This window comes from Mugil cephalus, chromosome 8 (genome assembly GCF_022458985.1).
Source record: "Mugil cephalus isolate CIBA_MC_2020 chromosome 8, CIBA_Mcephalus_1.1, whole genome shotgun sequence".
Classification (NCBI taxonomy): domain Eukaryota; kingdom Metazoa; phylum Chordata; class Actinopteri; order Mugiliformes; family Mugilidae; genus Mugil; species Mugil cephalus.
In genome coordinates, this window is record NC_061777.1 from 26,387,443 (window position 1) to 26,403,055 (window position 15,613).

Here is a 15,613-nt window from a genome sequence, read left to right on the forward strand (position 1 = left end):
TCTTCCTGTGGGGAGATTAAAACTGCTAGTGGGTGACATATACTAGACAGGAGGTGAATATTGTGTCCTCAATGTTGATGTTAGAAGAAGGACAAATGGAAATACAGTCACTTCATTTTTGTTCAGCTACACACTATATTTTAATATAAACTATTTTTAAAAAAAACTAAATAATGCTGAGATAAATATTAACAAAGTATCATAATTTCATTAATTTAGGAATCAGATCCACTTTGATTTGTCCTGGAACTTTTACTGGGGTTGATGGTGTTAATTGAAGAATGAATCTGATTAGCAGAGGTGGGGAGGGGTGGGTGTGGCCTGTGCTGCTGTTCATTCATGGACTGAATGATGGCTGACAGTGAGGACACAGCAGCAGCAGCAGAACAGATGGCTCACATCTTCACTCAGGAGTATTTTCAGATCCCTGTGGTGACCCGAGCATACACAACCGCCTGCGTACTCACTACTGCTGCTGTGGTAAGAAAACAACTCTGATCTTCAGGAGCTGAAATGATTAGTTTGTAAATAATTATTTTTTAAGTTAAAGCAGTAAAGAGTAGTAGTAGTAGTAGAGGTGACGTTTTAAAAATCTAACTCTAAACATCGAAAGGAGCTTATTTAGCTGATGGTTAAATTAGTAAGTTGCAGAATTGATCAAAAGTTGATTGATTTAAAATAGGCTGAATTGCAAGATTAAATTGCTGCAAACAGTTAAGGTGTGAGTTATTGCTGAGATCAGAAGAAAATAGGAAGTGTCTAAAGTAGCTTTAAAGTGTCTGTTAGCAGCATTTGAAATCTCATCTGAAGTCAGTAGATATGAAAGCAGTTGAAGTGTTTCTTCAAGGCAGTTAAATTGTTAGCTCAAATGTGGATATAAATGAATATGTGAAGTGCACGAAAGCAGTTGAAGTGTGAGTGACAAAGGAATTGAAATATCAGCTTTAAAGCACCCTGAATGTTAAACTGTCAAAACTGTCAGTTGAGGTGTAAACACAAAACCAGACGAGATATGAGAAATCTGAAGTGAAAGTGCAGAGCAGTTGAAGTGGACAACAACACTTAAAATTGGCTTAACACCAGAAGTACTCAGTAACTGCGAAGTCAGAAGATATGCAATGCATGAACGCTGTGAAATGCTTGTTATCCTAGCTGAGGTGAAGGTGAAACCAGCTGAAGTCAATAAGTAAAATTAGCAATTCCTCTGAAAGCAGTCAAAGTGTCAGTTAAATTAGTTATAATAGTTGAAAAAGCAGTTGAAGTGCTAGTTAAAAGGAAGTGCAATATATATTGTAATGTAAGATATGGAGCTAGTATAACTGTCACCTGTAGGGGGAATATAAATGAGTTCCCATTAATGAGGATACTTAATATAAAAGTAATTCAAAACCATGTCTCAGTATAAAACATTCTTTCTGACCCTTAATTTTTTTTAGCAACTTGACGTCATCTCCCCGTTTCAGCTCTACTTTAACCCAGATCTCATCATCAGGCGATACCAGGTAACATTCAGAAACTATTTAAGAAACTCTAAATGGTGATAGTATTAGTACTTCTTTATTCACACTCTCTTCCTCTCAGGTATGGCGCCTGGTGACCAGCTTCCTCTTCTTTGGTTCTCTTGGATTCAGTTTTGTGTTCAACATCATCTTTCTGTATCTTTTATTAAAGAATTTTCTCACAGAGTAAATATCTCAGTGTGTCTGTAAAACACCAACACAAATTAGTCGCAGTCCTTGACTAAAGAAAGCTATCGATACTGTCGGATGCTGGAGGAAGACTGCTTCAGAGGGAGGACGGCAGATTTTGTTTTTATGTTCCTGTTTGGAGGAATCATGATGACCGTATCCTTTGAACTGAAGAGGTGCAGTAAAGTACAGCAATGGTAAAATCTGAACCAATAAAACTAAAAGACACGCACATATTTGAGATAATAACATGTAAAGCCAGCTACTGTACATGCAGCTTGGATCTTTTTCATGCTTCGGGTTTCATGGGTTCAAATTCCAGGTTAATGAACAGTTGTGGATCTATTTACCCACAGGCGTCCCTCTGGACTGTTGTGAAACTGTCAGTGTGGAGCTTTATGGCTTTTCCTCTGGACCAGTGTTCCAGTTTCATGGACTAATCTGTTGTAATATGCTGTAAACATGTGTTACCAGGACACTGACACACTTGGATGAGGGGAATGTCATAGGTCGGCTTTCAGCCTGAAGGGTGTATCATTACCTAACATCAGCTCTGATATTACAAATGTTGGCAGTTGTTTCTGAGTCCTTCAGATATTCTACATTTTCTGGAATGTTGCAAAATATAATCAGAACATGATGTGAAGAACCTAATTTAAAGATCAAACATGTTTCCAGCAGATTTCTTTGGGCCATCTCCTCCTTCTGTTTATTCTTCCTTCAAGAGAATCCCATAGACACTGTGTTCAGGAGAAAGTTGAGAGGATGATCCAGATGTGCACATATTACTGATATAGTTAATGTCGAGCTAGCTTGTCACTCTATGTCAGGTCTTCTCAAACTGAAGCTTTTATCTCCGTCTGAATCAGATGCTCTCGGGTGTTGCTTCTACTCTTATGACAAACACAAACTGATTCAGATTTAACAGAAACTCTGCAGCTGTTCGGACTCTTCTCCAACATCTTCTTCCTGGGCCAGGCCTTCATCATCATGCTGGTGTACGTGTGGAGTAGAAGACATCCGCTCATACGCATGAACTTCTTCGGCTTCCTGAACTTCCAGGCCCCGTTTCTGCCCTGGGTGCTGATGGGATTTTCTCTGCTGCTTGGAAACTCCATCGTGGTCGACCTCCTTGGTGAGATACCCAGGTTTGATGTTCCACAAACACTCTATCATTATTTAAGAAAGGGTGAGGATTATTTCCTACATCTGTGAAAACACGTCTGATCAGTGTGGTTTTAGACAAGTTTGACTAAAAATCATCAGAGGCGTGCATGTAAAAAGTCTAAATAACCAGTAAAATTAAAAATCTGAACTTACAACTCTGAAAACAAATGTGATACATTTCAAAGAGAGCGAGTGTCAGATGTGTCAGTCTCTGAGGACGTCTCCTGTACACAGCCCTCTACAGGTCCCCTATGGATTTTACCAAGGAGAGCTTTAAGTGGATGTGTGTTCTGAATCATTGTCAAGCTTTACCATTTTTAATGTTTTTAAATCATGAAAACATAATGTTTTAAGATGGGTGAGTATATATATATATATATATGCAATTTTCTTTTATACACATGTGATCTGTGATGACATCCGTTCCTCTATAGGTATCTGTGTGGGCCACATGTACTACTTCCTGGAGGATGTGTTTCCAAATCAGCCAGGAGGAAGAAAGCTGTTGATGACACCAGAACTTCTGTAAGTATTCATCTTACTTGAATCCAACACATTTAAACTTTTCATCATTTAGAAAAAAAATATATTTAAAGGGGGAGATTATTGTCCTGATATCTGTATTTTTAAAAAAAATATATTTACATTTAATATTTGGTTTGTTTCATTCAATTTATCCCAAATGAGCAAAATGACTAAGTTTTTGTGGATATACCACGCCTGGATGATTAGTGCAGAAGTATGAGACATGACGGAACCTGCACATTGTAATAACTATTTAAGTTGAAGGTGTAGTTGTGGTCACACTGCAGCCTGCCATGAAACCTCATATACCTCTTCAGAAAAGTACACCAATCAGCCATAACAGGTATAACGTTACGCCTGATCAGTGTAACTACATGTTGTGGCAACTCAGATGGGGATGTCTGTGATTGGTCCAAAATGCATTCCCTTGTTTTTGTGTCTCAGCAGATGGAAGAGCTCAGAAACCTCCCTCTCTTGTTCAGTTTCCTTCACCACATCTCCTCCTTCTGCTCTAATCTACATTTATTAGTTCCAAATCCAGCATGAGTCACTCAGTCATTACCATTGTTTAAAGTACAGAGTGAAGCAGACTGACACTCAATACAGATGACTTTTCACTACTTAGCATTATAGTGGCGTAATTACAGAAAAATGCTGACACACCAGTGCGTGAGTACAAATACGTTGAACAGACACTCTTCATATGAGTTTCAGGTGCGTAACACCCACAGATGTAACTTGTAAAACCCCAACTACCCACCAGTCTTTTAGAACTGAAGACTTGAATGAAATGTCTTCAAGAAACTTTTTAAGTTCATTTGTCTTTGTTTCAGCTTGCTCTGGCCATATTTATGCTCTGTACAGATGACAACCTTCAGAGACTTATTGCCACACACTTTGGGACAAGCACCCGATGACTAAGGTTCAAGTATTTACAAAATGTTTTGTTCTTTCAGTCGAGCCATTTTTGACCGACCAGAGGATCCAGACTACCATCACCTCCAAGAGCAGTCGGCTGGAGATCTGCAGCAGGACCAGGAGCAACACAACGAACAACGCTGACACCAGCAACAGACACCAGAGCCAAAATGTCTCCAGAATGAGGGAGGACTTTTTGGTCAGTGCTCACTGTCTCACACCAAAGTTTGAAGTTTGGCTTTAAGGGATCAATAAACAAGCCAAAACAAAGGCAACTGGATTTGTTTGAGGTTTTCTTGAAGAAGTTTCGTCCCAGTGGAACCATTAAATAGCCCTTTGAAAAAATATGGTGGAATAACTTCAAGAAACCTCTTATTAGTCCAGTGTCCTTGTTTGTCCTTAGTTTTTTTTTTTTCTGGATATGCTATAACCTGGATGATGGAGATACTTCACAGACACCGATATGGCAAAACATTATGACCATCGAATATTTTGTAGGTCTCCCTTGTGCCTCCAAAGCAGTTTTGACTCATCAGAGAATGGACATGGACCTTCTGAGGGTCTCCTATGGTGTCTGGGGAGGAGGGGAGGAGCCTCTGTGGATCATCCCACAGATAATTGATCAGTGTGGGATCTAGTGAATTTAGAGGCCAGGTCAACACCTTGTGATTCCCAAAGTTGTTCCTAAAGTGTGTGTGTGTCTGTGTCAGGCTGCATCCTGCTGGGGATGGCTGCTGCCATCAAGGAGTGTCATTCAGTGCATTTACATGCACGTGAAAAAAACAGATTATTGCTTTAATCGGAATATAACAGGAGAACTTAAGTGCATGTAAACACGTTACCCCCATTAACAGTTATTTGATTTTCTTGCGCTGCATGTAAACTGGGACAAGGGCTGTAGCGAGAAAGTCGAATTTTGAGCATAGCTCGATTAAGCTGTTACGAGGTGGAGGTGTCTGGTCTAGGTGGGTGGTACATGTCTAAATAACATCCACCCCAATGAAAGGTCCAAAGGTTTGCTAGCAGAACAAACTTTGGTTTAGGGTAGGTTTTGAAGGATTCTGTGAAGTCAAGTCAACTTTAATGTCAATTCTGACATGTGCAACACAATATAGGATTGAGATTACCATCCTCAAGGCCTACGATGCAGCAGCTAAACAATAAATGTAAACAAGAAATGTGCAAATGTTGAGAATATATAAACATATAAAAGAAAAAATATATATCCTGTATATACCAAGTAGACAAAGGGGAACATGACATAGCACATGACAGTATACAATAAACATAAAGTGGCCAATGCTACCCTGAGTTGAATAGTGCAGAAGGTATGGGTGGAATCAATGATTATATGTATATACTGTTATGAATTTCATTGAGTGGTTAATTGGAAAGTCACTGATTTTTGGGGCCACTGGTAAATGTTTGTGCTCTTGTCTTTGAGGAATCCAGAGACACAGAATAAGAGTAAGACCTGTACACTTACCTTCAGTGTTTTTGAATGGTTGTTGAGTATTTGTTTTTCTGTGAGGTAATACAAGACTTCAGCTTTCACTAAACAATAGAAAGATTTATTGCTGAAAGATAAACAGGCACATTGCTTTGTATTTATTATTTAAGAGCCAAGAAAAGCAGTGAAGATGCAACAAATAAACTGTGCATGTAAACAATGCAGATATAAATGAGATTAGGAAGCTAGCCTCTTGCTTCTCCTAGCGTCCTTGTCTCCCAGCTAGTTCCTAGCTACTTAACCTCATTACACATGAGCAGATTCCTGTAGGGGACACCGATGCCGCTGCTTCGCCTACCACAAAACAAAAAGACTGGCAGCATTTCAATGTGAAACACATGAGTAAACTTGTGTTTTTCTTTATAATGGACTAAAAGAAGTCGACCCACTAATTCCCTGTTGCCTCACAGAGCGTCCTACGGCCTGAAAAACCATCAGGACTGGCTGCACACGCTGCACTTTCACCCACTGCCTTTGTGGCAGCAAAATGGAAACTGCTTAGCACGACAAACGAGTGTCTGTGGAACCCAGACAACAAAGACTTCGTGGCCCTGCGTGACACAACACAGCCAATAAATATTAGTCAGAACTCAGGGTAGAGTGCAGGACAATCACGGTTTATGGGACAGCAACTAACTAAAAATAACACATAAAGTCCTTTACTTCTGATGTATAATAAATAAAGCACCTTTTTTTAACAATCTTGGATCAAACAGTTTGGTGAAAAACGTTTTCTATGTAAACAAGATTTTATCTAAATGCTAATACTAACATGCTCAGATGCTGATGCTTAGTAGCCACACATAACCATTTAGTGTGTTAGCATTCTATATCGATGTAAATACATACATCCGATCAGATCATTTTATTCAGTCTCCATGGAAACGATTTTCTAACAAAATTAGTCACTTTTCAAACAAAAGAAATATTGATCCATGTTAATCATGTAAATGTATATCATGTAAATAACCACAAAACACATCAAGCAGTTTTTTGTTCATTTATTTTTTTATTTTATTTTGTAAGAATTATTAAAATGTACAAAAAGACCAACATAATATATTATCTGAGACCTGTGTTGTGTTTGTTCACCCTCGGTGGTAAAGACAGTCAGTTCTCCACGCTGAGGGATCTAAAGGGAAAACAGGAAGGAGGGAATTTTCTACCTTTTTCCAAACACAATATTAATAAAAAAACAAAACAAAACAAAACAAAACACACAGCGAATGGCAGACAGTGATGGGAAAAGACGTCCAGTGCGCAATGTTGCCAATGTTGCAAACCAAGACAGATTTGAGTAATTCCTGCAGGGGGCGCCGATGTTACTGCTGCTTTGTCTACCACGCAGGTGCGGTGTTTGCCAGTCGCCTCATTCGCCTGCAGAGAAAGAGAAAAAAACAAAACAAGAACAGACTGTCAACAAAAAACAAAACAAAAGAGTTGCTGCTTGATTAATTAATCAGTTAAATCAAGAAGGAGAATGATAATTAAAACAATAAAAATGGCTTTATCTCAACATAATCTAGTAATCTGTGTATTAAAATCAAACCCTGAGGCTCACCTTGTGTTTCTGTCCTGGTCTCTGATCTTCTTCTCCATCTCTGCATCTGTCAGCGTTTCCAGCAGGGGGCACCACTGGTCGGCATCACCTGTGTTTCTAATGGCTATCTCCACTGTGGGCAGCGGATTCTCACTGGCAAAACAAGAAGCAACACACAGGCTTGATTTTGATGTTTTTTTTTTTTTTTCATTAATCCAAAAGATACTGAATTAAGAACAACGCCGTATCACATTTTTGTGACTGGATGAACAGAAAACGTTTTGTTTTTTTGTGAAAACAAGCGTGAGAAGTCATGTCTTCATAACTTTATACATACAATGATGAAATAAGCAAAAGATAAACAACACTAAATATTTCTTCCAGACGTCCAGCTGTGAAACATTTGGTTACACAACATCCTAAGGGACTCAGAGAGCAGAATGTCGGCTACATTTCACCCAAAGAACAATCAGAGCAAACGCACAACAAGACCTGAAGCAGTGGATTGAGTCCGAGCTCCGACTGGTTGTTCAGCATACACAACCAGAACACGACAAGCGAATCAGGAAGTGACGAAATAAGAACGTTTAAAGGCTACACAGAAGGCTCTTCTTGTTTTTCATGTTCAACTAAAAGTTTAAATATTTCCAACAACATGATCTAGATCTGAATAAAGTGTAGATGAACGGATTCAGGAGAGAGCAGCTCTGTATGAGGTTTGTAGCTCTTCCTACCCTCCCAGCCAATAATAACTCCTCCTAACTTCCTGGGCTACGACAATACTGCAACTGCTTGTAGAAAGAGTTATTTTCCGTACGGTGCAAAATGTATGTACCAGCTGGTCATTGGCTGTAGTTATTGTGGTGTTCAAGGGCAACCTTCTGGCCAAGTTACGGGTTAATATCGCCAGATGTTCTGCTTGGTGTCCCAGAGTCACCTAAGACTACAGCCAACTGCCAGCTGGTACCTACACTCTGAAACAGGAAGAGCTACTATTAGCTGGGAGGAGCTATAAACCATCTTACAGATCAGGCCTTGCCTGAATAATGGCGATCAGTTGGTCTACAAATTCTGGTCTTGATGATTTTTCACACCAGTATGTTGTAAAATTAAATAGGAACATCTGTGGGTATCGTCCACCTGAAATTCACAATACTAGAGACCAGCCAGTTTACAGACTCTAGTCATGGGAGTTTCTGATGGGTAACACCCACAGATGTTCCCATTTCAAACCCAACACCTCACCAGTCTATTAGAACCGGAGACGCAGATGAAACGTTTTCAAGAAACCCTACAGGTCTAACTGCCCCGGTTTCTGATAGTTTTTAGGATAAACAATGATCAGGATGACAGAGGACCTTCATAGACATCCACTTACATTACAGCTACTAGGGATGCACCGATATGATATTTGTATCAGTATCGGTACCGATATCAGTAATGGATGTTTAATTCCCATTCGGACTTAACTATACTAAAAGCTGATTGGTATATATTTTGAAAGCCTTCTAACCAAGCTAGTGAAGCTATTGGTTTTTTTTTTTCCCAATTTCAGCTCCTTTGTTTATTATTTAATATTTATTTTGTTTTTCATTGGATTTTGAATCCCTAATTGCACTGACTGAACCAGTTCCACTTGTTATATTTTATTGGTTAAGATTGTTTTACTGGTGCACAATTATTAAATAAAAAAGTAATTCAGTACATTTATATCCGTTTATTTGTTTTTTTTTTAAAAAAAAATAGGAAAGAAATGTTCAAGTCAAGTCTGATGTTGCCTTGCACAAAAGAATGATCCCAGTCTTTTCCACACAATGAAACTTACTGTTTGTTACAATAATTCCACGCTGTTTTTCTGTATCAGTATTGGATCGATATCAGCCAAATTAAACCTCAGATATCGGTATCGGTGGTGAAAAAGACGGATCGGTGCATCCTTAGGGATACACCGATCCGTCTTACAGCTATTATCCGTCTTACAGCTATATATTTAACTAAGGAGTTGGAGCTCTGGGTTTGAGTACCTGAAGGCGTACGTCCTCTGATGCCAGCTAAGTTGACCTCGGATGCTGTAGGAGATGGTGGTGACAAACTCACCACCCAGGCCCAGCTCTGAGCAGAGCTTCAGGGCAAACTTCTCTGGGGAGTTCTCCCTCTCCGACATGTCCCACTCAAACTGGTCGACCAGAGAGATGTTCCCAACGTGGATGTTCAGCTGAGACACAACAACAAGTATCAACTGACATGCTTCTACCACAGGGGGAACGTCAAACAGTGGAGATACTGGCAGTGTGGAGCATTACCTTGATGATCACCCTCTGGTCCGTCTGGTCCTCCAGGATGCTGTCTGTCGGATAAGACTCGATCTGCTGTCGGATTGCAGATGCGATGGCAGGGACAAAGGCCAATGGGTTGAGGTCCAAGTCGTCACACAGGATCTCGGCGAACATCTCAGGTGTCATGAGCTTCTCTAAAAACGACAAGAAGTTTTACAAATGTAGCGTTTGAAGTCTTTCAGGCCACACAAGTCCAGGCAGAAAGGAAGTGACGTTACCGTTCATATTCCAGGTGAAAGCATCTCTGAGCTTCTGACCCTCGATCTCCATGTCCAGACGAATTGGGACAAGGACTTCAGACTGAGTGGCGTTTTCATGGATGACTGCTGGGTCGTGATCATCGAAGCTGGTCCAGACAAACAACACAATCTTACAATATTTTCTCGATATTTACCACAGCAGCAAAACTGCTATGTACAAGCATCTTGATAGAAACTATTTTCCTATCTCAAGCCAAACTCAGACCTAATAAATTTGAGGCTATGTAAAAATGACAGAGCATACCACAGCGACCGTTATGTAAGAGTATCTCAGCAGAGAAGATCCACTGGCTCTGCACTAATGGAGATGTTGATGGCAGTGCTGTTTCTTTCTGGATGTACATTCACTTGCCAGTTCTTTAGGTATGGTAGTGAAAACGAATGCATTCTAATGTAACATTCCTGTACTTGATTTTGAATTAGCACCATTTTCATACTTGACTACTTCAAAGAGTCACGCAAACGGCATGCAAGGTGTGTTCTCACCATAGGGGGAATGTCCTCTTCTTGTCACGGCCCAGTCGGCTGCGGTTAATCGTGGTGGAGCAGGGAACAGCATCCAGGTGGTGAGAACTGTTGGGCAGTGTGGGAACCCACTGACTGTTCCTCTTTGCCTTCTGTTCCCTGAAGGCAAACCAAGAGGTGAGAACACCACCAGGAACACAACTAACCCTGTGATGACTGCGGTGGTACGGTTGAGGTACCTTAGGTATGCAGGGGGCTCGGTGCTGATGGAGACGGCCTTGTACTTCTCATCATTCCCTTCCAGGATCTCCTCCACCTCTGATGCCTTCAGCAGGGTGACGCTGGTTGCCAGCTGAGTGTAGCCATGATCTGGAGGAGAAGAAAAGTCTCAAACCAATGTGGGACAGAGCCGACACTGTACAAAATGAGATTTTCTGAAACTCTAAAACAAAAGTTAATGTATTTCATGAGTAACTGATAGGATGCAAGTTTTACACCTTTTAATTCTTTGGCAGCAGAATCAGCCAAACATTCCATACACAGAATAAAGTTTACGTGAGTAATGTCCAGACCAATACATAATTGCCAACAATGACCCAGGCTAATTAACAAAAGTAGCCTAGACCTAGTGATGTACCGACAGGTATCTGGGATAATCCAGACACTTTGAAAATGGTCAGATCAATTCTAATGTCTCAACAAGAGGACATAAATACCTACTATGATGTCATCCCGACTGTTAAAAACTATTCATATAAATGAAATGTCTGCATGTGACATGCATTCTGTATCAGCCTGTCTTTAATGTACATTACCATAATAATGCAGATAGGATTTATCAACATATTGCAGCATACTGTCTATGAAAAATTTTATATATGATTAAATAAAGTATCACTGAATGAATCAAATTTATAACAAACAGGTGCCTTATCAATTTAACTGATACTAAGTTAAGCTAGTTCACATTAAATTCCCCACATAATTTCAACTTTCCAAAAGTCAAGTGTGCACACATTCGATTTTAAACAGTGGCAGTAACGTCAAGTTTTATAGTGAAGAACACAAATAGCTTCACGTTGCGTGAAACGTGTACGTTGTATGTGATTTTTCTCCACTGGGTTAAAGTCAGTACAGAGCAGTCGGACTGTGTGTGTGACAGGGGCGGCCGGCTTTAGGGAGGGAAGGACGGAGGGAGGGAGAGATAACCTAATCCAGTGGTTCCCAACCTGGGGTCTGCAAGGTCATGAGGGGTGCGCCAAAACTTGTCTGATCTTAGCTCACCATCAGTTTTCACCCGTTTCACCAGTTTATAACCAGTATTGTGTGTGTTTCCCTACACATACGATGCAGGGCTTAAAGTCCGGCGCTGTGTTGGTTCTCCGGCATGTGACGTTCAATCAAGATTACAAAACACGATCAACATTTAGAAAAAAAGTTGCTGTGGGATATTGTCAGATTCAAACAGTCAACTGAGTTCACCAACCAATGGAATGAGAGCAATGCAGGTTTCCCTCTCCAAACTAACATCTCTAGACAATCAGAAGTAGGGTGGGGGTGGGTCTTGGAAAGCTTGGTTGAGATCCAGTTGCAGCTGAAGCTGCATTCAAAACAACAATGTTCAGAAAATGGTGACAATATACCAAACTTATTTTTTCTCCTCTGAGTTAACTTGTAATGTGAACCTTATGATATTGGAAGTGTGAAATTTCTGAGTCTTCATGAAGGCATCATCTAAGCCGGTGTTTTTTCATTGAAGTCACTGTTGTCGGAAAGAGTAATTCATGAAGCTAGGAGAATGTGTCGTAACTGTAAACAAGGGATTTAAAAATAGCTTTTCTTAGATACAAGTAGGGGCGCTCCAAGGAAAAAAAGTTGGGAACCATTGTCCTAACCAATAGGGACAGATGCTGTGGGAGCAAAAGGCAAAACACAAGCACAATGTAGTTTCAGATGGGCAAAAAAATTTCAGATTCATTATGAGGGCCTCCAAACTCTGTCTTGGTGCTGCAGATGAGTATTAATGTGCCAGTGCTCTACTGACCGTGTGATGACTCCACTATTTTCTTGCGTTCCTCCACTGATGCTAGTTTTCTCCATAGTGACGGGTACCTTTTATACAGGGAGCCCCTGAACATGCGGAGGTAGTTTCCCACCTGAACAGAAGACAGGAAGATAAAGATTTAGATTCAGGATTAATGAAGCTACAGGACATCCAAAAATTAGACAGCCCCATAGATCCTCACATCTGCCAGAGAGAGTGAATTTTTAGATTTTTATATATGTTTGTGAGTATGTACTAAACAGTCTGCTGTGAGTTCTTTTTTTTATATATAATAGAATCAAATCAAACCAAATGGGAGGCAGGCTTTATAACGTTTCTACATGTCCCAGGATGCAATGCAACATCACCGACATTTAAATCTTCATAGTGTGAGGATGACATGACAGATTATTCTGGATTAGAGAGTGTCTTTATCCGCTTTAACATAAACATTGTCTGGTAACTAGCCTGCTACCTGCAGGTGATGCATGGGTTAATATTCAAGAACAAATTCCTCATACATGCTTGGCGAAGCTCATTTGATATCAGCTAATCAACGCTTCTTCCTGTTGAAATTAACTTTTTATTCACAATCTGCACAGCTCCTTATTCATTTATAAAACCAGCCTATGAGCCTGTGAGTAAACAATAAATCTTATTCTGATCCTTGGCGATATTATATCTTGAAAATGGGCTTAAGAATAAAACTTGCGATTTATATAACTTATCTCTTGTTTGGTGTGTGTAGTGAAAGTGAAGCTTTAACTAAAAAAATTAAATCATTACTAAACACGACAAGATACAAGAAGATAAAAATAATTATTTTACACTAGAAACCACTTCTGATTTATTGTGCTAAGCTAAGCTTATTAACATGATTTCACGTATCGTATTAACATCATAAGTATGAGCTGAAATTTACAGAACTGATTTAGGTGAGCTCTTTGTTTGGTTCAGCACCGTTTACTAGTTAGCTGACTATAGCTAGCTACAGCCAGCTAACTAGGCTAGACGAGGAATTCTGAGTGAACCTTCTGAGACGTACAAGCATTAACATTTTCATGTTACACATTCCAAACAAATAAGCATATATTAAAATATATTTGACTATATTTGTGAATATTTTACAACCATATCTGAAATGAGTCCCGGTAGCGTTATTGAAGCTAAGGTAGCTGCTAGTATAGTGGTTGCCCTTTTAAATAAGAACACATAATCTTAAATAACTGAATATTTTAAATAACGTGCGTGTTAAATTTGTGAAATACCGACCTCGGATCCGATCATATAAAAGTCTCCATCCTCCTCGAGCTGAAATTTGACCGGTTTTTGTCCAAACGTCTTGCTAAGCGCCATACTGATATGAAATAACAAAGATCCGTGCTACTGCGCAGGCGCGAATGACAAACACCGTACCGTCGCAAAGTGATGACGCTATTTCTCATAGGCACCTAACTGCAGACAAGATGGGCGACAAGGGCGCTGTCATGCCTCAACTCCACGCGAAACCCTCAAAGTCCAAGTTATTATTGCCAGTATGATAGAATGCAACGTAAAATTACACACCGCCATATCCTGATAAAACATCCGCAGCATCTTACCACAGTCCCCAAGAGATGTGATCTCAAGAGGTGGCTCAGACAGCACAGTTCCCCAACCTGACAAACTGTTGCCTTCCTGTCAGGTAATCTGTGATCCAGGAGATAAAGGAAGGATCATATGATTAAAGCATAATGTCTAGCCAGTACTTCCAATGATTTACAGAGGCCTTTTGTCTATACTGTTGAGTATGACATGTTTTGTGACTGTGAGTACATGTTGTAACGGCTGCCTAACCTGAAAATACACAGTAAATTTGGTTGTGTAGATAGATAGATAGATGCTTTATTAATCCCAAAGTGGGAAATTTCACAAAATTTCACTTAATTCTCATTTTATTAATCCCCGGTTTAAAGTTAAATCATAAAACGTAAAAATTAGGATTTTGTTATTATTATTATTATTTATTTTCATTATTATAAAAGATTGTTTAACAACAAATGTCATTAATTAGCAGTAGCAGCAAGAACGATAAATAATTAAAAACTAACAAAAATAGAAAAATAAATTAACTTCATTAATATACAACATAAGAAACTTACAGTCTTAATGAACTTATATTATACAATCTCTTTAAGAATAAAACTAAAGTTTGAAGTCATTTTTAAGGATCGAGTTCCACTTTGGAGATCCGGCAAGGAGTTGAGGTATAGCTGTGCCCTTGTCGGCCATCTTGCCTGCAGTTGGGTACACTTGGTACAGCTATCTAAGAAGATCAATCTGTACATGGAGGAAGTAGAGACCAGAGCTCTAGACCCCTTTACAGGTTCCACCCCCACCCACTGGTACAGGTATGTGGACGACACCTGGGTTAAAATCAAGACAGAGGAGGTGGAATCCTTCACAAAATACATCAATGCAGTGGACAGCAACATCAAGTTCACCAGGGAGGACATCAGCGGGGCCTGCCTGGCCTTTTTGGACTGATTGGTGCATGTTGAAGAAGACGAAGCCTCAACATAGAAGTATATAGGAAACCCACACACACAGATCAACACTTGTTATTTGACTCACACCACCCTCTGGAACATGAACTGGGAGTCATCAGAACCCTCCAGCACCGAGCACAGACTGTCCCCACTAGACAGGATGGCAAGGACAAGGAGGGAACACACATTAAACAAACCCTCAAGACATGCGGATATCCCAACTGGGCCTTTGTCAAAGGCTCAAAAAGATATCCCAGGAAGGACAGGGAAGAGGAACAAAACAGAAGGAAGAACATCACCATCCCCTACATAGCTGGTGTATCAGAGAAACTGAGGAGAATTGTCGAAAAACACAGCGTCCCAGTTTATTTCAAACCTGGAAACACCCTAAGACAGAAACTGGTCCACCCCAAAGACAAAACCCCTAGACAGAAACAGAGCAATGTAGTGTACGCGGTTCAGTGTAGCGAGGAATGTACAGACCTGTACATTGGGGAAACCTATACAACCCATACACAAGCGCATGGCCCAACACAGGAGAGCCAGCTCATCAGGAAACGACTCAGCAGTCCACCTCCACCTGAAGGACAAAGGACACTCCTTTGAGGATAACAACGTCAAAGTCCTGGCCA

At 40.1% G+C, this 15,613-nt stretch overlaps 2 protein-coding genes across 3 annotated transcripts; one reads left to right on the plus strand and one right to left on the minus strand.

Moving 5' to 3' along the window:
- The first annotated feature begins 125 nt into the window (after positions 1 to 125).
- On the plus strand, positions 126 to 4,869 carry LOC125012903 (derlin-2-like). 2 transcript variants are annotated; one of them, XM_047593129.1, is made up of 7 exons: positions 126 to 480; positions 1,437 to 1,502; positions 1,582 to 1,655; positions 1,751 to 1,844; positions 2,628 to 2,823; positions 3,290 to 3,380; positions 4,337 to 4,869. In XM_047593129.1, exons 1-7 carry the CDS (start codon positions 349 to 351, stop codon positions 4,440 to 4,442), a joined length of 759 nt encoding a protein of 252 aa, XP_047449085.1. In that variant the 5' UTR covers positions 126 to 348; the 3' UTR covers positions 4,443 to 4,869. The 2 variants fall into 2 exon arrangements, with proteins under 2 accessions (XP_047449085.1, XP_047449086.1); XM_047593130.1 differs by having other exon boundaries at positions 1,464 to 1,502.
- Positions 4,870 to 6,794: 1,925 nt separating this feature from the next.
- smarcb1a (SWI/SNF related, matrix associated, actin dependent regulator of chromatin, subfamily b, member 1a) lies at positions 6,795 to 13,854 on the minus strand. Its single transcript, XM_047592843.1, has 9 exons — positions 13,726 to 13,854; positions 12,454 to 12,565; positions 10,649 to 10,778; positions 10,431 to 10,568; positions 9,903 to 10,030; positions 9,652 to 9,818; positions 9,373 to 9,563; positions 7,370 to 7,501; positions 6,795 to 7,185 (listed from the first exon to the last, which is right to left on the minus strand). Exons 1-9 carry the CDS (start codon positions 13,807 to 13,809, stop codon positions 7,146 to 7,148), a joined length of 1,122 nt encoding a protein of 373 aa, XP_047448799.1. The 5' UTR covers positions 13,810 to 13,854; the 3' UTR covers positions 6,795 to 7,145.
- Positions 13,855 to 15,613: the final 1,759 nt, after the last annotated feature.

Excerpts from the sequence above, each read along its gene's own strand:
- LOC125012903 (XM_047593129.1), top strand. The coding sequence starts at position 349 with ATGATGGCTGACAGTGAGGACACAGCAGCAGCAGCAGAACAGATGGCT. Across the intron at positions 481-1,436 it reads TACTCACTACTGCTGCTGTG|CAACTTGACGTCATCTCCCC; the intron begins GTAAGAAAACAA and ends AATTTTTTTTAG. Across the intron at positions 2,824-3,289 it reads CATCGTGGTCGACCTCCTTG|GTATCTGTGTGGGCCACATG; the intron begins GTGAGATACCCA and ends GTTCCTCTATAG.
- smarcb1a (XM_047592843.1), bottom strand. The coding sequence starts at position 13,809 with ATGGCGCTTAGCAAGACGTTTGGACAAAAACCGGTCAAATTTCAGCTC. Across the intron at positions 9,564-9,651 it reads ACCAGAGGGTGATCATCAAG|CTGAACATCCACGTTGGGAA; the intron begins GTAATGCTCCAC and ends GTTGTGTCTCAG. Across the intron at positions 7,502-9,372 it reads CAGAGGACGTACGCCTTCAG|TGAGAATCCGCTGCCCACAG; the intron begins GTACTCAAACCC and ends TTGTTTTGCCAG.